This window comes from Oncorhynchus kisutch, unplaced genomic scaffold (genome assembly GCF_002021735.2).
Source record: "Oncorhynchus kisutch isolate 150728-3 unplaced genomic scaffold, Okis_V2 Okis04b-Okis11a_hom, whole genome shotgun sequence".
NCBI lineage: Eukaryota > Metazoa > Chordata > Actinopteri > Salmoniformes > Salmonidae > Oncorhynchus > Oncorhynchus kisutch.
The window spans coordinates 11316478-11341032 of record NW_022261981.1 but is presented as its reverse complement, the minus strand read 5'-3'; the positions used below and the strand labels follow the sequence as shown (position 1 = coordinate 11341032).

At 45.7% G+C, this 24555-nt stretch overlaps 1 protein-coding gene across 1 annotated transcript in view; it reads left to right on the top strand.

The window, feature by feature from the left end:
• Window positions 1-371: 371 nt before the first annotated feature.
• The window catches only part of LOC109885516 (methionine synthase), a 65406-nt gene continuing 41222 nt past the window's right edge, over window positions 372-24555 (top strand). Inside the window, exons 1-16 of the mRNA XM_031812992.1 lie at window positions 372-687; window positions 1755-1975; window positions 3235-3324; window positions 4544-4613; window positions 4869-4961; window positions 5607-5713; window positions 6880-6939; window positions 8813-8907; window positions 10539-10639; window positions 10757-10818; window positions 12099-12166; window positions 15341-15420; window positions 15702-15814; window positions 16541-16681; window positions 17482-17667; window positions 23761-23940. Of these exons, the coding sequence (XP_031668852.1) occupies window positions 651-687; window positions 1755-1975; window positions 3235-3324; window positions 4544-4613; window positions 4869-4961; window positions 5607-5713; window positions 6880-6939; window positions 8813-8907; window positions 10539-10639; window positions 10757-10818; window positions 12099-12166; window positions 15341-15420; window positions 15702-15814; window positions 16541-16681; window positions 17482-17667; window positions 23761-23940 (1704 nt within the window). The 5' untranslated portion in view covers window positions 372-650. The remainder of the gene's footprint in view (window positions 688-1754; window positions 1976-3234; window positions 3325-4543; window positions 4614-4868; window positions 4962-5606; window positions 5714-6879; window positions 6940-8812; window positions 8908-10538; window positions 10640-10756; window positions 10819-12098; window positions 12167-15340; window positions 15421-15701; window positions 15815-16540; window positions 16682-17481; window positions 17668-23760; window positions 23941-24555) is intronic.

Here is a 24555-nt window from a genome sequence, read left to right as displayed (position 1 = left end):
AGGCAGATGGACTTTTTGATTCTTTTAGGACATGTTTTTTTCCCCTCAGGTTTTACTTTCTAGGTTTTGTCAAGTAACGAATAAAATAACATCAATCGAAATCAATACATTTTCAGACATGATTTTAAACGCCTTATTTAAATAAAAGGCTTTGTAAATCTGTGTCAAACCAGCGTTCCCTTTCAGAGAGCGGACACCTACAACATGTAATCAGATCGGTACAGGCACGTCATATCGTAGTAGTTCTTCTCCTGGAAGGACCTGAATGTTGCTCAATCAAACCTGCGCCTGCGTGGTTCTGCAGCATGTGGTTCTGCAGTGGTCCGCAGCGTGCAGCGTAGTTCCGCCTGCGTGGTTCCGCAGCGTGCAGCGTAGTTCTGCCTGCGTGGTTCCGTAGCGTGCAGCGTGGTGGGTCCACAGCGTGGTTCCGCAGCGTGCAGCGTGGTTCCGCAGCGTAGTTCCGCAGCGTGCAGCGTGGTTCCGCCTGCGTGGTTGTGCCGCTCCTCCACGCCAGACGGAGGAAAGTGATTTATGGACATTGAGTTGACAAGCGGCCGCCGGCAGAGTCAGTGTTGGTTGCTCTCTTCAGGCACTTTTTGTTCCTTTGCAGTTAAAACAAGCAAAAGACGAAGAAGGAGAATTACAACGCCATGGCTCCTACAATATATGAGAGTTCAACAACAAAAGGTAAACTGTTGCAACTTCCTGGTTTAGTATTTAGCTAGATATGAGCTGGCTGCCTAGCAGCTGTCAATGACTGGCTAGATAGTTGCAGTTGGTTAGTTAGCTGCATATAATGTAGCCTGGGGGGATTTTCCATCCAGCTACCCTAAATGACAAACGTTTTTATTTATTCATTCATAGATAGATAGATAGATTGAGAGCTACATAGCAGCTAGTCAACATGTGCTGTCTGCATGTCCCCCTGCCTGGTAGAGTAACGTTAGCAAAACACGGGCAGAGAGAGATAGATAGTAACTTGGGTCGCAATGTCAGGACACCAAACGTTTCTAGAACCTAACGGAAACGAAACGGGAGGGGACCTGCATTTGTCCAATAGAAACTCTGTTGTTATTTGTAAAACTCGAGTTGAACTGAATTTGTAGAATATATAAACTCTCGTTTTAGTTGCAAAACGTGTAACTACTGTTTCCATTGGACACATTAATGTAAGTCTTATTCCCGTTCCGTTTGTTTCCATTTTAAGAAACGTTTTACAACTGAACAGGCGTGATGAATACACCCCAGCTGGCCTGACACGTGTAAAACACTTCCCTGTAAACAAGCGAGTTAACTAACATCTTAGCTCGGTAATGGACAACTGGTGGGTCTTTTGTAGATCAACCCCCCTCCGCAGAAATATTATTATTATATATATACAGTACCAGTCAAAGGTTTGGACACACCTACTCATTTGATTTTTTACTATTTTCTACATTGTAGGATAATAGTGAAGACATCAACTATGGAATAACACATATGGAATCATGTAGTAACCAAAAAAAAAGTGTTAAACAAATCAAACTATATTTTATATTTGAGATTCTTCAAAGTAGCCACCATTTGCCTTAAATGACAGCCTGGCATTCTCTCAACCAGTTTATATAACCATAATAACATGTAATATGCTAACTGCAGAGCTTCACTAGAGGCTGAGCTCAGGGAGCTGTTAGGGAAGAGGATCATGATACTAGGATGGAGGGAAGGGCACATATTTAACATGTCATAACCATGTAATATGTTGCTTACCTCAGGTAGTGGCCCTAGCAGACCTGCCCTAGAGGCTGAGCTCAGGGAGCTGTTGGGGAAGAGGATCATGATACTAGATGGAGGGATGGGCACCATGATCCAGGAGAGGCGATTGGAGGAGGAACACTTCAGGGGGGAGGAGTTTAAAGACCACACCCACAGCCTGAGGGGCAACAACGACCTGCTGAGCATCACACAGAGTGATGTCATCTACAGTATACACAAGGTACGGTGATATCACCTACAGTATACACAAGGTACGGTGATGTCACCTACAGTATACACAAGGTACGGTGATGTCATCTACAGTTTACACAAGGTACGGTAATGTCTTCTACAGTATACACAATGTACGGTGATGTCACCTACAATATACACAAGGTACGGTGATGTCATCTACAATATACACAAGGTACGGTGATGTCATCTACAGTATACACAAGGTACGGTGATGTCATCTACAATATACACAAGGTACGGTGATGTCATCTACAATATACACAAGGTACGGTGATGTCCCCAACAACATACACAAGGTACGGTGATGTCATCTACAATATACACAAGGTACGGTGATGTCATCTACAATATACACAAGGTACGGTGATGTCATCTACAATATACACAAGGTACGGTGATGTCCCCAACAACATACACAAGGTACGGTGATGTCATCTACAATATACACAAGGTACGGTGATGTCATCTACAATATACACAAGGTACGGTGATGTCATCTACAATATACACAAGGTACGGTGATGTCATCTACAATATACACAAGGGTACAGTGATGTCATCTACAATATACACAAGGTACGGTGATGTCATCTACAATATACACAATGTACGGTGATGTCACCTACAACATACACAAGGTACGGTGATGTCACCTACAGTATACACAAGGTACGGTGATGTCACCTACAGTATACACAAGGTACGGTGATGTCACCTACAGTATACACAAGGTACGGTGATGTCACCTACAGTATACACAAGGTCCGGTGATGTCACCTACAGTATACACAAGGTCCGGTGATGTCACCTACAACATGCACAAGGTCCGGTGATGTCACCTACAACATGCACAAGGTCCGGTCAGTGGAGTTAAAGAGTGGTTCACGTTATCCAGGACAGCAACATACCGTAAGGTTGCAAGTTCAAATCCCCGAGCGGACAAGGTACAAATCTGTCGTTCTGCCCCTGAACAAGGCAGTTAACCCACTGTTCCTAGGCCGTCATTGCAAATATGAATTTGTTCTTAACTGACTTGCCTGGTTAAATTAAGGTCAAATGAAATGCACCTGTCTGTTACGCCCTAGTAATAATTAACCTGCACCTAGAATTGTTGATCTGTTATTGAGATGTATTTCCGGTCTTTTTGTGGGAGACGGACGGACAGGATGTGATGACCCCTTTTTGTTTGGTGAAACCCTGCTGCGTGAATAAGCATTGACGTTCCTCTCTTGTGTTTGTTCCTAGGAATACCTGCTGGCCGGGGCAGACATCATTGAGACCAACACTTTCAGTAGCACCTGTATCGCCCAGGCCGACTACGGACTGGGACACTTGGTAAGAGAACGGGTCAGTGGGGCGGTCTGTAGAATAACACTCCGATCACCAATCAGAAGTTATCGCAACATCAGATCACCAATCAGAAGCTGTTATCGCAACATCAGATCACCAATCAGAAGCTGTTATCGCAACATCAGATCACAAATCAGAAGCTGTTATCGCAACATCAGATCACAAATCAGAAGCTGTTATCGCAACATCAGATCACCAATCAGAAGCTGTTATCGCAACATCAGATCACCAATCAGAAGCTGTTATCGCAACATCAGATCACCCATCAGAAGCTGTTATTGCAATATCAGATTACCAATCAGAAGCTGTTATCGCAACATCAGATCACCAATCAGAAGCTGTTATCGCAACATCAGATCACCAATCAGAAGCTGTTATCGCAACATCAGATCACCCATCAGAAGCTGTTATTGCAATATCAGATTACCAATCAGAAGCTGTTATCGCAATATCAGATCACCAATCAGAAGTTATCGCAACATCAGATCACCAATCAGAAGCTGTTATCGCAACATCAGATCACCAATCAGAAGCTGTTATCGCAACATCAGATCACCAATCAAAAGCTGTTATCGCAACATCAGATCACCAATCAAAAGCTGTTATCGCAACATCAGATCACATGTAGGTTCCTGATAATGGAATCTATATGTTTAAAGTAATGACTAAATAATTCCACCCTGAAACCATATAATTGTATGAAATTTATTAGAATCATAAAACTACAATCTGATGATGTGTGTAGTTTTAGTCAGAGTTAGAACAAGGACCTCGGGCTCTTTTTTTAGTATGTAAGCAGGGTGCAAGTGTGAAACAAATGATAAACTGAGTCTTTGCCTAATTATTATTAAACCCAGGGTCTTACAAACCTCGGGGATTGGTCAAAGTTTAAATAAGTGTTAGTTATTATCATTGGGATTGAAAATTCTCGTGACAGCTTGGTCCTTCGAGCCGGATCTCAATATCTTTTTCTGTCGTTCCATGGAGACACCGAAAACGTGCACGGGCGGATGAAATATCTGTAGATTAAAGACCTGGTCCCTTTCTGAGGGTTCTTTACAGGCCGGTGGCGAACTGGTGCACGACAGAAATGCTGACGAGATCCAACCTACATTAAAATTCTCGTGACAGTTCCTAAAAGGTGACTTGACACAAATGTCTCACTCACTCATTCAGGTTGTTTAACTCCCTGATGTTTTCCCAGGCTTATCGTATGAACAAGGTGTCAGCAGAAATAGCCAGGAAAGCAGCAGATGACATCACCAACCAGACAGGTCAGCTGACAAAGATAATGTATCGTCATTGGAGGAAAAAAAAACGATTTGACAATGACAACATTGTGTGTAATAGATGTGTGTTTCTGTGTTTGTAATGACAACATTGCGTGTAATAGATGTGTATTTCCGTGTTTGTAATGACAACATTGCGTGTAATAGATGTGTGTTTCCGTGTTTGTAATGACAACATTGCGTGTAATAGATGTGTGTTTCCGTGTTTGTACCTCACAAACCGTTGTTTTTTAATACCAGGTTGTAAGAGATACGTGGCGGGCGCCGTGGGCCCCACCAATAAAACCCTGTCTGTGTCTCCCTCAGTGGAAAGACCAGACTTCAGGAACGTCAGTAAGAGAACAGCTTGTTGTTTATGCTTCTTACTTCTCTTTCTACTGATGTCACTGCAAAGTGGCAGAATGGCAGGTGTTTTCAGAGCCCCTTACAGTGGTGACATGTCACTACAGACCTGCGCTATATAGCTGTCTTAACTGTTAACCTATCAGGGTCTATAAGGCCTCTCAGACCTACACTATGTATCTGTTACCCTCTCAGACCTACACTATGTATCTGTTACCCTCTCAGACCTACACTATGTATCTGTTACCCTCTCAGACCTACACTATGTATCTGTTACCCTCTCAGACCTACACTATGTATCTGTTACCCTCTCAGACCTACACTATGTATCTGTTACCCTCTCAGACCTACACTATGTATCTGTTACCCTCTCAGGGTCTATAAGGCCTTTCAGACCTACACTATGTATCTGTTACCCTCTCAGGGTCTATAAGGCCTTTCAGACCTACACTATGTATCTGTTACCCTCTCAGAGTCTATAAGGCCTTTCAGACCTACACTATGTATCTGTTACCCTATCGGGGTCTATAAAGGCCTCTCGGGTGACTCTTGATAAACCATTGGTAACCTCCAGAGTTGACAGTACTCTCTCTGATGGTGCTACCGTGCTGAGTGGTCCTGTGTCTTCCCCCTCAGCCTTTGATGAGCTGGCTGAGGCTTACGCCGAGCAGGTCCGGGGTCTGTTGGATGGAGGAGCGGATATTATCATGGTGGAGACCATCTTTGACACGGCCAACGCCAAGGTACACCTTCGTCACTCGCTGTCTTCATCACTGACTGTCATCTAGTTTCTCTTCTTCACTCGCTGTCTTCATCACTGACTGTCTTCATCACTGACTGTCTTCATCACTGACTGTCTTCATCACTGACTGTCATCTAGTTTCTCTTCTTCACTCTCTGTCTTCATCACTGACTCATCTAGTTTCTCTTCTTCACTCGCTGTCTTCATCACTGACTGTCATCTAGTTTCTCTTCTTCACTCGCTGTCTTCATCACTGACTGTCTTCATCACTGACTGTCTTCATCACTGACTGTCATCTAGTTTCTCTTCTTCACTCGCTGTCTTCATCACTGACTGTCATCTAGTTTCTCTTCTTCACTCGCTGTCTTCATCACTGACTGTCATCTAGTTTCTCTTCTTCACTCGCTGTCTTCATCACTGACTGTCATCTAGTTTCTCTTCTTCACTCGCTGTCTTCCTCACTGACTGTCTTCCTCACTGACTGTCTTCCTCACTGACTGTCTTCATCACTGACTGTCTTCATCACCACTGACTTGTCATCTAGTTTCTCTTCTTCACTCGCTGTCTTCATCACTGACTGTCTTCATCACCACTGACTGTCATCTAGTTTCTCTTCTTCACTCGCTGTCATCATCACTGACTGTCATCATCACTGACTGTCTTCATCACTGACTGTCTTCACCACTGACTGTCATCTAGTTTCTCTTCTTCACTCGCTGTCTTCATCACTGACTGTCATCTAGTTTCTCTTCTTCACTCGCTGTCTTCATCACTGACTGTCATCTAGTTTCTCTTCTTCACTCGCTGTCTTCATCACTGACTGTCATCTAGTTTCTCTTCTTCACTCGCTGTCTTCATCACTGACTGTCTTCATCACTGACTGTCTTCATCACTGACTGTCTTCATCACTGACTGTCTTCATCACTGACTGTCTTCATCACTGACTGTCTTCATCACTGACTGTCTTCACCACTGACTGTCTTCACCACTGACTGTCTTCATCACCACTGACAGTCATCATCACTGACTGTCTTCATCACTGACTGTCTTCATCACTGACTGTCATCTAGTTTCTATCAATGTGATTCTAGTTTTACATACGTTTCCATACAATTGATCATAATCAATGTATCGATTTAATTTGTTTATTTTTATCTTGTCATAAAGGCAGCACTGTTTGCTATCGACAAACTGTTTGAAGAGAGCTACGAACCCAGACCTATATTTGTAAGTATGAATTCTGTCTTTTGGTCAGTGTCTTGCCAGTATATTTCTGAGTTAAATTACCACTGTTAACAACCACTGTGATCTCGCGCTAGACTGACGACTTGCTCGTCGTTTATCATCCCGTCTGATTACATGGTACCTGTCTTGACGGCATCAAACTGAGAGAAGCTAGCTAACGAGGCTAATTGAGGCTAGCCATAACGTTACTATGCTTCTCACCGTCCTACAGTTAGCTAACGAGGCTAATTGAGGCTGCTAGCCATAACGTTACTGTGCTTCTCACCGTCCTACAGTTAGCTAACGAGGCTAATTGAGACTGCTAGCCATAACGTTACTGTGCTTCTCACCGTCCTACAGTTAGCTAACGAGGCTAATTGAGGCTGCTAGCCATAACGTTACTGTGCTTCTCACCGTCCTACAGTTAGCTAACGAGGCTAATTGAGACTGCTAGCCATAACGTTACTGTGCTTCTCACCGTCCTACAGTTAGCTAACGAGGCTAATTGAGGCTGCTAGCCATAACGTTACTGTGCTTCTCACCGTCCTACAGTTAGCTAACGAGGCTAATTGAGCCTGCTAGCCATAACGTTACTGTGCTTCTCACCGTCCTACAGTTAGCTAACGAGGCTAATTGAGGCTAGCCATAACGTTACTGTGCTTCTCACCGTCCTACAGTTAGTTAACGAGGCTTATTGAGGCTGCTAGCCATAACGTTACTGTGCTTCTCACTGTCCTACAGTTAGCTAATGAGGCTAATTGAGGCTGATAGCCATAACGTTACTGTGCTTCTCACTGTCCTACAGTTAGCTAACGAGGCTAATTGAGGCTAGCCATAACGTTACTATGCTTCTCACTGTCCTACAGTTAGCTAACGAGGCTAATTGAGACTGCTAGCCATAACGTTACTGTGCTTCTCACCGTCCTACAGTTAGCTAACGAGGCTAATTGAGGCTAGCCATAACGTTACTGTGCTTCTCACCGTCATACAGTTAGCTAACGAGGCTAATTGAGGCTGCTAGCCATAACGTTACTGTGCTTCTCACCGTCCTACAGTTAGCTAACGAGGCTAATTAAGGCTAGCCATAACGTTACTGTGCTTCTCACCGTCCTACAGTTAGCTAACGAGGCTAATTAAGGCTGCTAGCTATAACGTTACTGTGCTTCTCACCGTCCTACAGTTAGCTAACGGGGCGAATTGAGGCTGATAGCCATAACGTTACTGTGCTTCTCACCGTCCTACAGTTAGCTACGCTTAACTCCATTCAGATTATATCCTAAACAGCAGCCTACATGTTGGCTTTGGTCGTTGTAGCCTTTTCTCTCTCTCAATTCACTTGTAATTCGGTCATTTCTATTCCTTCTTCCATTGATTTAGATGTCTCCCTAACTTGCTTGACCACACAAGCGGAGACGCAATCCAATTGCCTCTCTGTCTCCGCGGGAAGCGTCAGGATCAGAGCGGCTTTTTCCCATCATTAAAATACACTGGACAAAAACATAAACGCAGGACTGAACTCTCTCAGGACAGATTGATTGTGTTTCTAGATATCAGGCACCATCGTGGACAGGAGTGGTCAAACTCTCTCAGGACAGATTGATTGATTGTGTTTCTATATATCAGGCACCATCGTGGACAGGAGTGGTCGTACTCTCTCAGGACAGATTGATTGTGTTTCTAGATATCAGGCACCATCGTGGACAGGAGTGGTCGTACTCTCTCAGGACAGATTGATTGTGTTTCTAGATATCAGGCACCATCCTAGACAGGAGTGGTCGAACTCTCTCAGGACAGATTGATTGTGTTTCTAGATATCAGGCACCATCGTGGACAGGAGTGGTCGAACTCTCTCAGGACAGATTGATTGTGTTTCTAGATATCAGGCACCATCGTGGACAGGAGTGGTCGAACTCTATCAGGACAGACGGGAGAGGCCTTCGTCATCAGTGTGTCCCATGCCAAACCCCTCTGGTGAGTCATTACATTCTGCTTCAGGACTTCAATACTACCCTGTTGTTGTTGTTGTTGTTGTTGTTGTTGTTGACTTCCACCAGTTTGTCCTCAAGTTTCTTGCTGTTTTATATTCAAATAAACCTCAAACTTCAGATCTGCTGGAGAGATGACCTCATCAGACTGGGCCTCAATAGGCTGATATCTGACCTCATCAGACTGGGCCTCAATAGGCTGATATCTGACCTCATCAGACTGGGCCTCAATAGGCTGATATCTGACCTCATCAGACTGGGCCTCAATAGGCTGATATCTGACCTCATCAGACTGGGCCTCAATAGGCTGATATCTGACCTCATCAGACTAGGCCTCAATAGGCTGATATCTGACCTCATCAGACTGGGCCTCAATAGGCTGATATCTGACCTCATCAGACTGGGCCTCAATAGGCTGATATCTGACCTCATCAGACTGGGCCTCAATAGGCTGATATCTGACCTCATCAGACTGGCCCTCAATAGGCTGATATCTGACCTCATCAGACTGGGCCTCAATAGGCTGATATCTGACCTCATCAGACTGGGCCTCAATAGGCTGATATCTGACCTCATCAGTCTGGGCCTCAATAGGCTGATATACAATGTGTTACTGTGTGTTATTCTGACCTCATCAGACTGGGCCTCAATAGGCTGATATACAGTGTGTTACTGTGTGTTATTCTGACCTCATCAGTCTGGGCCTCAGTAGGCTGATATACAATGTTACTTTGTGTTATTCTGACCTCATCAATCTGGGCCTCAATAGGCTGATATCTGACCTCACCAGACTGAGCTTCAATAGGCTGATATACAATGTTACTGTGTGTTATTCTGACCTCATCAGACTGGGCCTAAATAGGCTGATATACAATGTTACTGTGTGTTATTCTGACCTCACCAGACTGGGCCTCAATAGGCTGATATCTGACCTCATCAGACTGGGCCTCAATAGGCTGATATACAATGTTACTGTGTGTTATTCTGACCTCATCAGACTGGGCCTCAATAGGCTGATATACAATGTTACTGTGTTATTCTGACCTCATCAGACTGGTCCTCAATTGGCTGATATCTGACCTCATCAGACTGGGCCTCAATAGGCTGATATCTGACCTCATCAGACTGGGCCTCAATAGGCTGATATCTGACCTCATCAGACTGGGCCTCAATAGGCTGATATACAATGTGTTACTGTGTGTTATTCTGACCTCATCAGTCTGGTCCTCAATTGGCTGATATCTGACCTCATCCGACTGGGCCTCAATAGGTTGATATCTGACCTCATCAGACTGAGCTTCAATAGGCTGATATCTGAGCTCATCAGACTGGGCCTCAATAGGCTGATATACAGTGTGTTACTGTGCGTTATTCTGACTTCATCAGACTGGGCCTCAATAGGCTGATATACAATGTTACTGTGTGTTATTCTGACCTCATCAGTCTGGGCCTCAATAGGTTGATATACAATGTTACTGTGTGTTATTCTGACCTCATCAGACTGGGCCTCAATAGGCTGATATATGACCTCATCAGACTGGGCCTCAATAGGCTGATATCTGACCTCATCAGACTGGGCCTCAATAGGCTGATATACAATGTGTTCCTCTCTTCCAGTATTGGTCTTAACTGTGCCTTAGGAGCCACTGAGATGAGGCCTTTTATTCAGGCTATTGGGAAATGCACCACGGCTCATGTCTTGTGCTACCCCAATGCAGGTAACCAGCACCCATCGGCACCCACTCACCCGGCAACTTAGCATCTAGCTAGCTCACCTTTTCTCTGTGTGTTCACAACCAATGATCTGCCGTTTTCACACCCTCTGCTCGTTTCAGGTCTCCCCAATACGTTCGGTGGATACGATGAGACCCCGGAGTTGACAGCCTCACATTTAAAGGTCAACTTATTGATTTATAGCTGGTCTACCCAATGAATGATCTATTGATTTGATTCAGCCAAATTAATAAATATCATACCCCTCCAAAATGCTAACCTCCCCTGTTATTGTAATGGTGAGAGGTTAGCATGTTTTAGGGGCTATGATATAAAATGCTAACCTCCCCTGTTATTGTAATGGAGAGAGGTTAGCATGTTTTAGGGGCTATGATATAAAATGCTATCCTCCCCTGTTATTGTAATGGAGAGAGGTTAGCATGTTTTAGGGGCTATGATATAAAATGCTAACCTCCCCTGTTATTGTAATGGAGAGAGGTTAGCATGTTTTAGGGGCTATGATATAAAATGCTAACCTCCCCTGTTATTGTAATGGAGAGAGGTTAGCATGTTTTAGGGGCTATGATATAAAATGCTAACCTCCCCTGTTATTGTAATGGAGAGAGGTTAGCATGTTTTAGGGGCTATGATATAAAATGCTAACCTCCCCTGTTATTATAATGAAGAGAGGTTAGCATGTTTTAGGGGCTATGATATAAAATGCTAACCTCCCCTGTTATTGTAATGGAGAGAGGTTAGCATGTTTTAGGGGCTATGATATAAAATGCTAACCTCCCCTGTAATTGTAATGGTGAGAGGTTAGCATGTTTTAGGGGCTATGATATAAAATGCTAACCTCCCCTGTTATTGTAATGGAGAGAGGTTAGCATGTTTTAGGGGCTATGATATAAAATGCTAACCTCCCCTGTTATTGTAATGGTGAGAGGTTAGCATGTTTTAGGGGCTATGATGTGTGATCTGTAACTTTCTCAAGCATTATTATTCAGGATTCATTCAGGATTATCCGTAACCACGGTAGCGTCCACATTCATGTAGAAATGTTACGAAACATATTCTATTCTCATTTTCACAATTAAAGTGACTCCAAAATGACACAATACATGATTTACCATTAGTTTCTATTGGGCAACCACAACAAACAGCCAATACATCCCACACGTTTATAGAGTCACAAGTGTGATGTAATGGTTGTGTGCCTGGTATATGGGACCAAATACCAAACGCTTGGCTACTTTAATACACAGTGGATGTGTCCCAATAATTTGGGTCCCCTAAAATGGGGGGGGGGGGGGCTGTGTACAAAAAGGGCTGTAATTTCTAAACGGTTCACCCGATATGGATGAAAATACCCTCAAATTAAAGCTGACAGTCTGACCTTTAACCTCATAGTCATTGTATCATTACAGTTTCTATACACACTGACTGACTCTCTTATTTGTGTAGGACTTTGCTACAGATGGTCTGGTGAATCTGGTTGGTGGATGCTGTGGAACGACTCCTGCACACATCAGGTGACCTGTCGTCTGCTCTGTCCTCTGACACTAGCTACATAGAACGGATATACTGTCTATACTGCTGTCTATAGATATAGGACTGATATACTGTCTATACTGCTGTCTATAGATATAGGACTGATATACTGTCTATACTGCTGTCTATAGATATAGGACTGATATACTGTCTATACTACTGTCTATAGATATAGGACTGATATACTGTCTATAGATATAGGACTGATATACTGTCTATACTACTGTCTATAGATATAGGACTGATATACTGTCTATACTGCTGTCTATAGATATAGGACTGATATACTGTCTATAGATATAGGACTGATATATTGTCTATAGATATAGGACTGATATACTGTCTATACTGCTGTCTATAGATATAGGACTGATATACTGTCTATAGATATAGGACTGATATACTGTCTATACTACTGTCTATAGATATAGGACTGATATACTGTCTATACTGCTGTCTATAGATATAGGACTGATATATTGTCTATAGATATAGGACTGATATACTGTCTATAGATATAGGACTGATATATTGTCTATAGATATAGGACTGATATATTGTCTATAGATATAGGACTGATATATTGTCTATAGATATAGGACTGATATAGTGTCTATACTGCTGTCTATAGATATAGGACTGATATATTGTCTATAGATATAGGACTGATATATTGTCTATAGACACAGGACTGATATAGTGTCTATACTGCTGTCTATAGATATAGGACTGATATACTGTCTATAGATATAGGACTGATATACTGTCTATACTGCTGTCTATAGATATAGGACTGATATACTGTCTATACTACTGTCTATAGATATAGGACTGATATACTGTCTATAGATATAGGACTGATATACTGTCTATACTACTGTCTATAGATATAGGACTGATATACTGTCTATACTGCTGTCTATAGATATAGGACTGATATACTGTCTATAGATATAGGACTGATATATTGTCTATAGATATAGGACTGATATATTGTCTATAGATATAGGACTGATATATTGTCTATAGATATAGGACTGATATATTGTCTATAGATATAGGACTGATATATTGTCTATACTGCTGTCTATAGATATAGGACTGATATACTGTCTATACTGCTGTCTATAGATATAGGACTGATATACTGTCTATAGATATAGGACTGATATACTGTCTATACTACTGTCTATAGATATAGGACTGATATACTGTCTATACTGCTGTCTATAGATATAGGACTGATATATTGTCTATAGATATAGGACTGATATACTGTCTATAGATATAGGACTGATATATTGTCTATACTGCTGTCTGTAGATATAGGACTGATATATTGTCTATACTGCTGTCTGTAGATATAGGACTGATATACTGTCTATACTACTGTCTATAGATATAGGACTGATATAGTGTCTATACTGCTGTCTATAGATATAGGACTGATATATTGTCTATAGATATAGGACTGATATATTGTCTATAGATATAGGACTGATATATTGTCTATACTGCTGTCTAGATATAGGACTGATATATTGTCTATAGATATAGGACTGATATACTGTCTATAGATATAGGACTGATATACTGTCTATAGATATAGGACTGATATATTGTCTATACTGCTGTCTGTAGATATAGGACTGATATATTGTCTATACTGCTGTCTGTAGATATAGGACTGATATACTGTCTATACTACTGTCTATAGATATAGGACTGATATAGTGTCTATACTGCTGTCTATAGATATAGGACTGATATATTGTCTATAGATATAGGACTGATATATTGTCTATAGATATAGGACTGATATATTGTCTATACTGCTGTCTAGATATAGGACTGATATATTGTCTATAGATATAGGACTGATATACTGTCTATAGATATAGGACTGATATACTGTCTATACTGCTGTCTGTAGATATAGGACTGATATATTGTCTATACTACTGTCTATAGATATAGGACTGATATATTGTCTATAGATATAGGACTGATATACTGTCTATACTGCTGTCTGTAGATATAGGACTGATATATTGTCTATACTACTGTCTATAGATATAGGACTGATATATTGTCTATAGACACAGGACTGATATAGTGTCTATACTGCTGTCTATAGATATAGGACTGATATATTGTCTATAGATATAGGACTGATATATTGTCTATAGATATAGGACTGATATATTGTCTATAGATATAGGACTGATATATTGTCTATAGATATAGGACTGATATATTGTCTATAGATATAGGACTGATATATTGTCTATAGATATAGACCTGATATATTGTCTATACTGCTGTCTATAGATATAGGACTGATATACTGTCTATACTGCTGTCTATAGATATAGGACTGATATATTGTCTATACTGCTGTCTATAGATATAGGACTGATATATTGTCTATAGATATAGGACTGATATATTGTCTATAGATATAGGACTGATATATTGTCTATAGATATAGGACTGATATATTGTCTATAGATATAGACCTGATATATTGTCTATAGATATAGGACTGATATATTGTCTATAGATAAATGATTGATATATTGTCTATACTGCTGTCTATAGATATAGGACTGATATATTGTCTATCGATATAGGACTGATATATTGTCTATACTGCTGTCTATAGATATAGGACTGATATATTGTCTATAGATATAGGACTGATATATTGTCTATAGATATAGACCTGATATATTGTCTATAGATATAGGACTGATATATTGTCTATAGATATAGGACTGATATATTGTCTATAGATATAGGACTGATATATTGTCTATACTGCTGTCTGTAGATATAGGACTGATATATTGTCTATACTGCTGTCTATAGATATAGACCTGATATATGGTCTATAGATATAGGACTGATATATTGTCTATACTGCTGTCTGTAGATATAGGACTGATATATTGTCTATACTGCTGTCTATAGATATAGACCTGATATATTGTCTATAGATATAGGACTGATATATTGTCTATAGATATAGACCTGATATATTGTCTATAGATATAGGACTGATATATTGTCTATAGATATAGGACTGATATATTGTGTATAGATATAGGACTGATAGATATGAAACTAATATACATCTCTCTCTGTGTGTTCAGGGCCATTGCTGAGAAAGTGAAGCACTGCCATCCCAGAGTGCCCCCTACTGACGTCTTTCAGGACTACATGCTACTCGCAGGTAGAACGACAAGTGTCTAGATGAGCTCTGTGTCCGTCCAGGCCGTTCCAGGGCTGGTATTTTATATAAAGCCTTGCAGAGTAGACGTGCTGATCTAGGATCAGTTCTGCCTTTTCTTTTTAATAGATAATAATGAATATAATGGTGTAGACCGGGAGGACCTGAATCTACAGTAGATCTGCTCTGAGATTTACCTTCTCAGTCACGGTAGCACTGATGAATTATCTCAGCAAACCACTGACGAGCTTTTCACCACAGCTTGAGCATGTTTTGTGCCACAGGTCTGGAGCCATTCAGGATCGGTCCGTACACTAATTTCGTCAACATCGGCGAGCGGTGCAATGTGGCTGGATCAAGGAAGTTCGCCAAGCTGATCATGTCGGGAAACTACGAGGTGAACCGTCTCTCCTTTTTATCCTCCTCGTGATACCACCCGAAATTAAAACTTTTTTGTGATTTAAATTTTTTAGTTAAGAGCAAATTCTTATTTTCAATGACGGCCTGGGAACAATGGGTTAACTGCCTGTTCAGGGGCAGAATGACTGATTTGTACCTTGTCAGCTCGGGGATTTGAACTTGCAACCTTCCGGTTACTAGTCCAACGGTCTAACCACTAGGCCCGGTCATTGTAGCTAGCAATATCTTATCTCCTACACCCATGTCTGGTGTACCAGGGCCATGTTCAGTAGGGCACACCGTATCAAAAACGATTTGAAACAAAAACTAAAAATCACTTATTGGACAAGTTCAGGTAGTTCCTCCCTGTTTCAGTCTTCTTGTGTTTGGTGCATATTGAACACAACCCTCTGACTGAACATGTTCTGTGTCCCTGTCTGTGAACCGGTCCCTGTCCCTGTCTGTGTCCCCGTCTGTGTCCCCGTCTGTGAACCGGTCCCTGTCCCTGTCTGTGTCCCGGTCTGTGTCCATGTTCTGTGTCCCCGTCTGTGAACCGGTCCCTGTCTGTGTCCCGGTCCCTGTCTGTGTCCCTGTCTGTGTCCCGGTCCCTGTCTGTGTCCCTGTCTGTGTCCCGGTCCCTGTCTGTGTCCCTGTCTGTGTCCCGGTCCCTGTCTGTGTCCCTGTCTGTGTCCCTGTCTGTGTCCCGGTCCCTGCCTGTCTCCAGGAGGCGTTGAGCATAGCTAAGACCCAGGTGGAGATGGGAGCCCAGGTGTTGGACATCAACATGGACGAGGGGATGTTGGAGGGTCCTGCCGCCATGGCCCGGTTCTGCTGTCTCATATCCTCCGAGCCTGACATCGCCAGGGTAGGAATCAACTGGACATTTCAAAAAGATAAGATACCTGCGTACTGTTGAATGCTTCCCGACGGTTAATCGTGTTTCTAAACCACTTCCTGTGATACTGTATCAGAGAGGTGATGTTACTATGTACTGAGCTACAGGAAGCTGAACCACGTTGTTGAAGTGCCTGGAGATGCAGGAAAACACTGTAAGAACAGAGTTCATCTATAGAAGAAGTCCTTTAGGCCTTTACTGAAGCTGAAGTTCACTTACCCAGCTCTCCTCGTTGTCCTCTTTATCCTCATCTCTCTCCTCCTCATTGTCCTCTTTATCCTCATCTCTCTCCTCTCCTAGGTACCTCTGTGTATAGACTCGTCTAACTTCCAGGTGTCCTCTCTCTCTCTCCTCTCCTAGGTACCTCTGTGTATAGACTCGTCTAACTTCCAGGTGTCCTCTCTCTCCTCTCTCTCTCCTCTCCTAGGTACCTCTGTGTATAGACTCGTCGAACTTCGAGGTGTCCTCTCTCTCTCCTCTCCTAGGTACCTCTGTGTATAGACTCGTCGAACTTCCAGGTGTCCTCTCTTTCCTCTCCTAGGTACCTCTGTGTATAGACTCGTCTAACTTCCAGGTGTCCTCTCTCTCCTCTCTCTCTCCTCTCCTAGGTACCTCTGTGTATAGACTCGTCTAACTTCCAGGTGTCCTCTCTCTCTCCTCGGTACCTCTGTGTATAGACTCGTCTAACTTCCAGGTGTCCTCTCTCTCTCCTCGGTACCTCTGTGTATAGACTCGTCTAACTTCCAGGTGTCCTCTCTCTCCTCTCCTAGGTACCTCTGTGTATAGACTCGTCGAACTTCGAGGTGATCAAGGCGGGGCTGAAGTGTTGTCAGGGGAAGTGTATCGTGAACAGCATCAGTCTGAAGGAAGGAGAAGAGGAGTTTCTCCAGAGGGCTACGACTGTCAGACGCTACGGGGCTGCCGTGGTGGTTATGGCCTTCGACGAGGAGGGTCAGGTGAGACTGTCAGACGCTACGGGGCTGCCGTGGTGGTTATGGCCTTCGACGAGGAGGGTCAGGTGAGACTGTCAGACGCTACGGGGCTGCCGTGGTGGTTATGGCCTTCGACGAGGAGGGTCAGGTGAGACTGTCAGACGCTGCGGGGCTGCCGTGGTGGTTATGGCCTTCAACGAGGAGGGTCAGGTGAGACTGTCAGACGCTACGGGGCTGCCGTGGTTGTTATGGCCTTCGACGAGGAGGGTCAGGTGAGACTCATGTAACAGTACTCGTCTTGCGTTGTGTACAATCAGTCATCGACACGGAACTCCAACTTGGTAGCACCAGTCATGTAGCTTTATTCTGATAAGAACGACACAAAATTGCACGTCATGCAATGCACGTCTCACCATCCAACTCTGCACTCACGCACTGTACAAAATATATGAAACCCCCCCCACCAGACACAGTAAGTTGCTAGCTAGTATTAGCTGTAATTCTCTACAACTAAATGCTTAACAACTATGCACCAAAAACCGCTGCATCTTATGTGTGATGTTCGAATAACATTTACAAACAATTTGATATAAATTGTACATTTAAATCATCACTTGGGAGTATAAAAATCACTTTTGATGTACAGTGCTTTGCAACCAACAATTACCGCTGGTTTGGTGCTTGTTCACTGGGACGATTCTAACTGGAACATCCCCCCTCGTAAGCAAGCTACGCAAACCAGCCAATAAGATGCCATGTTGAGTAGGTGAAGGCAAGACAAACTCAAACCAAAAACCCATTGGCTTAACAATAAAGTGGCAAGGGGAATCACCAATATAACCCTGTTACACTCAGACGCTACGGGGCTGCCGTGGTTGTTATGGCCTTCGACGAGGAGGGTCAGGTGAGACTCAGACGCTACGGGGCTGCCGTGGTTGTTATGGCCTTCGACGAGGAGGGTCAGGTGAGACTCAGACGCTGCGGGGCTGCCGTGGTTGTTATGGCCTTCGACGAGGAGGGTCAGGTGAGACTCAGACGCTACGGGGCTGCCGTGGTGGTTATGGCCTTCGACGAGGAGGGTCAGGTGAGACTGTCAGACGCTACGGGGCTGCCGTGGTTGTTATGGCCTTCGACGCGGAGGGTCAGGTGAGACTGAGACGCTACGGGGCTGCCGTGGTGGTTATGGCCTTCGACGAGGAGGGTCAGGTGAGACTGTCAGACGCTACGGGGCTGCCGTGGTTGTTATGGCCTTCGACGAGGAGGGTCAGGTGAGACTGTCAGACGCTACGGGGCTGCCGTGGTTGTTATGGCCTTCGACGAGGAGGGTCAGGTGAGACTGAGACGCTACGGGGCTGCCGTGGTGGTTATGGCCTTCGACGAGGAGGGTCAGGTGAGACTGAGACGCTACGGGGCTGCCGTGGTTGTTATGGCCTTCGACGAGGAGGGTCAGGTGAGACTCAGACGCTACGGGGCTGCCGTGGTTGTTATGGCCTTCGACGAGGAGGGTCAGGTGAGACTGTCAGACGCTACGGGGCTGCCGTGGTTGTTATGGCCTTCGACGAGGAGGGTCAGGTGAGACTCAGACTCTACGTGGCTGCCGTGGTTGTTATGGCCTTCGACGAGGAGGGTCAGGTGAGACTCAGACGCTACGGGGCTGCCGTGGTGGTTATGGCCTTCGACGAGGAGGGTCAGGTGAGACTGTCAGACGCTACGGGGCTGCCGTGGTTGTTATGGCCTTCGACGAGGAGGGTCAGGTGAGACTGAGACGCTACGGGGCTGCCGTGGTTGTTATGGCCTTCGACGAGGAGGGTCAGGTGAGACTGTCAGACGCTACGGGGCCCCCGTGGTGGTTATGGCCTTCGACGAGGAGGGTCAGGTGAGACTGTCAGACGCTGCGGGGCTGCCGTGGTGGTTATGGCCTTCGACGAGGAGGGTCAGGTGAGACTGTCAGACGCTGCGGGGCTGCCGTGGTTGTTATGGCCTTCGACGAGGAGGGTCAGGTGAGACTGAGACGCTACGGGGCTGCCGTGGTTGTTATGGCCTTCGACGAGGAGGGTCAGGTGAGACTGTCAGACGCTACGGGGCCCCCGTGGTGGTTATGGCCTTCGACGAGGAGGGTCAGGTGAGACTGTCAGACGCTGCGGGGCTGCCGTGGTGGTTATGGCCTTCGACGAGGAGGGTCAGGTGAGACTGTCAGACGCTGCGGGGCTGCCGTGGTGGTTATGGCCTTCGACGAGGAGGGTCAGGTGAGACTCAGACGCTACGGGGCTGCCGTGGTTGTTATGGCCTTCGACGAGGAGGGTCAGGTGAGACTCAGACGCTACGGGGCTGCCGTGGTTGTTATGGCCTTCGACGAGGAGGGTCAGGTGAGACTCAGACGCTACGGGGCTGCCGTGGTGGTTATGGCCTTCGACGAGGAGGGTCAGGTGAGACTGTCAGACGCTACGGGGCTGCCGTGGTTGTTATGGCCTTCGACGAGGAGGGTCAGGTGAGACTGAGACGCTACGGGGCTGCCGTGGTTGTTATGGCCTTCGACGAGGAGGGTCAGGTGAGACTGTCAGATGCTACGGGGCTGCCGTGGTGGTTATGGCCTTCGACGAGGAGGGTCAGGTGAGACTGTCAGACGCTACGGGGCTGCCGTGGTGGTTATGGCCTTCGACGAGGAGGGTCAGGTGAGACTGTCAGACGCTACGGGGCTGCCGTGGTGGTTATGGCCTTCGACGAGGAGGGTCAGGTGAGACTGTCAGACGCTGCGGGGCTGCCGTGGTTGTTATGGCCTTCGACGAGGAGGGTCAGGTGAGACTCAGACGCTACGGGGCTGCCGTGGTTGTTATGGCCTTCGACGAGGAGGGTCAGGTGAGACTGAGACGCTACGGGGCTGCCGTGGTTGTTATGGCCTTCGACGAGGAGGTTCAGGTGAGACTCAGACGCTACGGGGCTGCCGTGGTGGTTATGGCCTTCGACGAGGAGGGTCAGGTGAGACTGTCAGACGCTACGGGGCTGCCGTGGTGGTTATGGCCTTCGACGAGGAGGGTCAGGTGAGACTGTCAGACGCTACGGGGCTGCCGTGGTGGTTATGGACGAGGAGGGTCAGGTGAGACTGTCAGACGCTACGGGGCTGCCGTGGTGGTTATGGCCTTTGACGAGGAGGGTCAGGTGAGACTGTCAGACGCTACGGGGCCCCCGTGGTGGTTATGGCCTTCGACGAGGAGGGTCAGGTGAGACTGTCAGACGCTACGGGGCTGCCGTGGTGGTTATGGCCTTTGACGAGGAGGGTCAGGTGAGACTGTCAGACGCTACGGGGCCCCCGTGGTGGTTATGGCCTTCGACGAGGAGGGTCAGGTGAGACTGTCAGACGCTACGGGGCCCCCGTGGTGGTTATGGCCTTCTACGAGGAGGGTCAGGTGAGACTGTCAGACGCTACGGGGCCCCCGTGGTGGTTATGGCCTTCGACGAGGAGGGTCAGGTGAGACTGTCAGCTGGAAAGGAGAGAGGAATATGCAGTGGAAACAAACAGTATGTGAACCCTTCGGAAATACCTGGATTTATGTGTAAATTGGTCATCAAATTTGATCTGATCACAACAATAGACAAACACAGTGTGCTTAAATGAATAACACACAAATTATTGTATTTTTCTCGTCTATATAGAATACATAATTTAAACATTCACAGTGTAGGTTGGGAAAAGTATGTGAACCCCCCGAGGCTAATGACTTTTCCAAAAGCTAATTGGAGTCAGGAGTCAGCTAACCTGGAGTCCAATCAATGAGATGAGATTGGAGACGTTGGTTCCTTGTCCTATAAAAAACACTCACAATGTTAGTTTGCTGTCCACAAGAAGCATTGCCTGATGTGAACCAGGCCTCGAACAGAAGAGATCTCAGAAGACCTAAGGTGATTAATTGTTGACTTGCATAAAGCTGGAAAGGGTTACAAAAGTATCTCTAAAAGCCTTGACGTTCATCAGTCCACTAAGACAAATTGTCTATAAATGGAGAAAGTTCAGCACTGTTGCTACTCTCCCTAGGAGTGGCCGTCCTGCAAAGATGACTGCAAGAGCACAGGAGCAGAATGCTCAATGAGGTTAAGAAGAATCCTAGAGTGTCAGCTAAAGACTTACAGAAATCTCTGGAACATGCTAACATCTCTGTTGATGAGTAAAACACTAAACAAGAATGGTGTTCATGGGAGGACACCACAGAAGAAGACACTGCTGTCCAAAAAAAACATTGCTGCACGTCTGATGTTTGCTGAAGAGCACCTGGATGTTCCACAGCGCTACTGGCAGAATATTCTGTGGACAGATGGAACTACAGATGAGTCATTTGGAAGGAACACACATGGGGGAGAAAAAAAGTCACAGCACACCAACATCAACCTCATCCCAACTGTAAAGTTTGGTGGAGGGAGCGCTATGGTTTGGGGCTGCTTTGCTGCCTCAGGGCCTGGACTGCTTGCTATCATCAACGGAGAAATGAATTCCCAAGTTTATTATGACATTTTGCAGGAGAATGTAAGGCTATCTGTCTGCCAATTGAAGCTCAACAGAAGTTGGGTGATGCAACAGGACAACGACCCAAAACACAGAAATAAATCAACAACAGAAGACAAATACGCCTTCTGGAGTGGCCCAGTCAAGAGTCCTGACCTCAACCCGATTTGAGATGCTGTGGCAGGACCTCGAGAGCAGTTCACACCAGACATCCCAAGAATATTGCAGACCTGAAACAGTTTTGTAAAGAGCAATGGTCCAAAATTCCTCCTGACCGTTGTGCCGGTCAGAGAAAACGTTTGGTTGAGGTTATTGCTGCCAAAGGAGGGTCAACCAGTTATTAAATCCGAGGGTTCACATACTTTTCCCACCCTGCACTGTGAATGTTTACACGGTGTGTTCAATAAAGACATGAAAACATATAATTGTTTGTGTGTTATTAGTTTAAGCAGAGTGTGACAGAGAGGAGGAAGGCTGGGGAGCAGAGTGTGACAGAGAGGAGGAAGGCTGGGGAGCAGACTGTGACAGAGAGGAGGAAGGCTGGGGAGCAGACTGTGACAGAGAGGAGGAAGGCTGGGGAGCAGAGTGTGACAGAGAGGAGGAAGGCTGGGGAGCAGACTGTGACAGAGAGGAGGAAGGCTGGGGAGCAGACTGTGACAGAGAGGAGGAAGGCTGGGGAGCAGAGTGTGACAGAGAGGAGGAAGGCTGGGGAGCAGACTGTGACAGAGAGGAGGAAGGCTGGGGAGCAGACTGTGACAGAGAGGAGGAAGGCTGGGGAGCAGACTGTGACAGAGAGGAGGAAGGCTGGGGAGCAGACTGTGACAGAGAGGAGGAAGGCTGGGGAGCAGAGTGTGACAGAGAGGAGGAAGGCTGGGGAGCAGAGTGTGACAGAGAGGAGGAAGGCTGGGGAGCAGAGTGTGACAGAGAGGAGGAAGGCTGGGGAGCAGAGTGTGACAGAGAGGAGGAAGGCTGGGGAGCAGAGTGTGACAGAGAGGAGGAAGGCTGGGAGCAGACTGTGACAGAGAGGAGGAAGGCTGGGGAGCAGAGTGTGACAGAGAGGAGGAAGGCTGGGGAGCAGACTGTGACAGAGAGGAGGAAGGCTGGGGAGCAGAGTGTGACAGAGAGGAGGAAGGCTGGGGAGCAGACTGTGACAGAGAGGAGGAAGGCTGGGGAGCAGAGTGTGACAGAGAGGAGGAAGGCTGGGGAGCAGACTGTGACAGAGAGGAGGAAGGCTGGGGAGCAGACTGTGACAGAGAGGAGGAAGGCTGGGGAGCAGACTGTGACAGAGAGGAGGAAGGCTGGGGAGCAGACTGTGTTTGTCTATTATTGTGACCTAGATGAAGATCAGATCAAATTAATTTATGCAGAAATCCAGGTATTTCCGAAGGGTTCACATACTGTTTGTTGCCCCTGTACATTCCTAGAGGGGGGGGGGGGGGGGGGGGGCAGGATGTAAGTGGTAGGTGGGGTGGGGTTCCATCCTGTGCTGCTGTGGGTTATGGGTGCTTGGCAGACTGCAACACTTCTCCTACGACAGGGGTTTGGATCCCGTTACCTCATGGATTAAAGACCGGGAAACAACCAAGGCCTTGAAACAGCCTGTCTTCTCTGGTTTCCTACAGGCTACCGAGACAGAGCGCAAGGTCGACATCTGCAGCAGAGCCTATCGCCTCCTGGTAACTCAAGTGGGCTTTGACCCCAACGACATCATCTTTGACCCCAACATCCTGACCATCGGCACGGGCATGGAGGAACACAGCGAGTACGCCATCAACTTCATCAGAGCCACCAGGCTCATTAAGGTCAGTTGAGACCCGTGTCGTGTTTCTGCTAAACTCGGTCACTAACACTACTTCCTGTTGTCATGCTCCGGGGATTTCTCTGGGACTGTGTCGTCTTTCTGCTAAACTCGGTCACTAACACTACTTCCTGTTGTCACGCTCCGGGGATTTCTCTGGGACTGTGTCGTCTTTCTGCTAAACTCGGTCACTAACACTACTTCCTGTTGTCATGCTCCGGGGATTTCTCTGGGACTGTGTCGTCTTTCTGTATCCACACCAGTGGTGATGTTACAGCACCCAGCCCTCCAGGGTCTTCTGGGAAAGGAGATTACATCTCACCTCAGGGGGATTTCAAACAACGCGAATGGCAGTGTGGGCTTCCAGGCTGTACTGTTAATGACCCATACTGTGTTTTCTGTAGTCGTTACCTGGGGCCAGGATCAGTGGAGGCCTTGTTAATGACCCATACTGTGTTTTCTGTAGTCGTTACCTGGGGTCAGGATCAGTGGAGGCCTTGTTAATGACCCATACTGTGTTTTCTGTAGTCGTTACCTGGGGTCAGGATCAGTGGAGGCCTTGTTAATGACCCATACTGTGTTTTCTGTAGTCGTTACCTGGGGTCAGGATCAGTGGAGG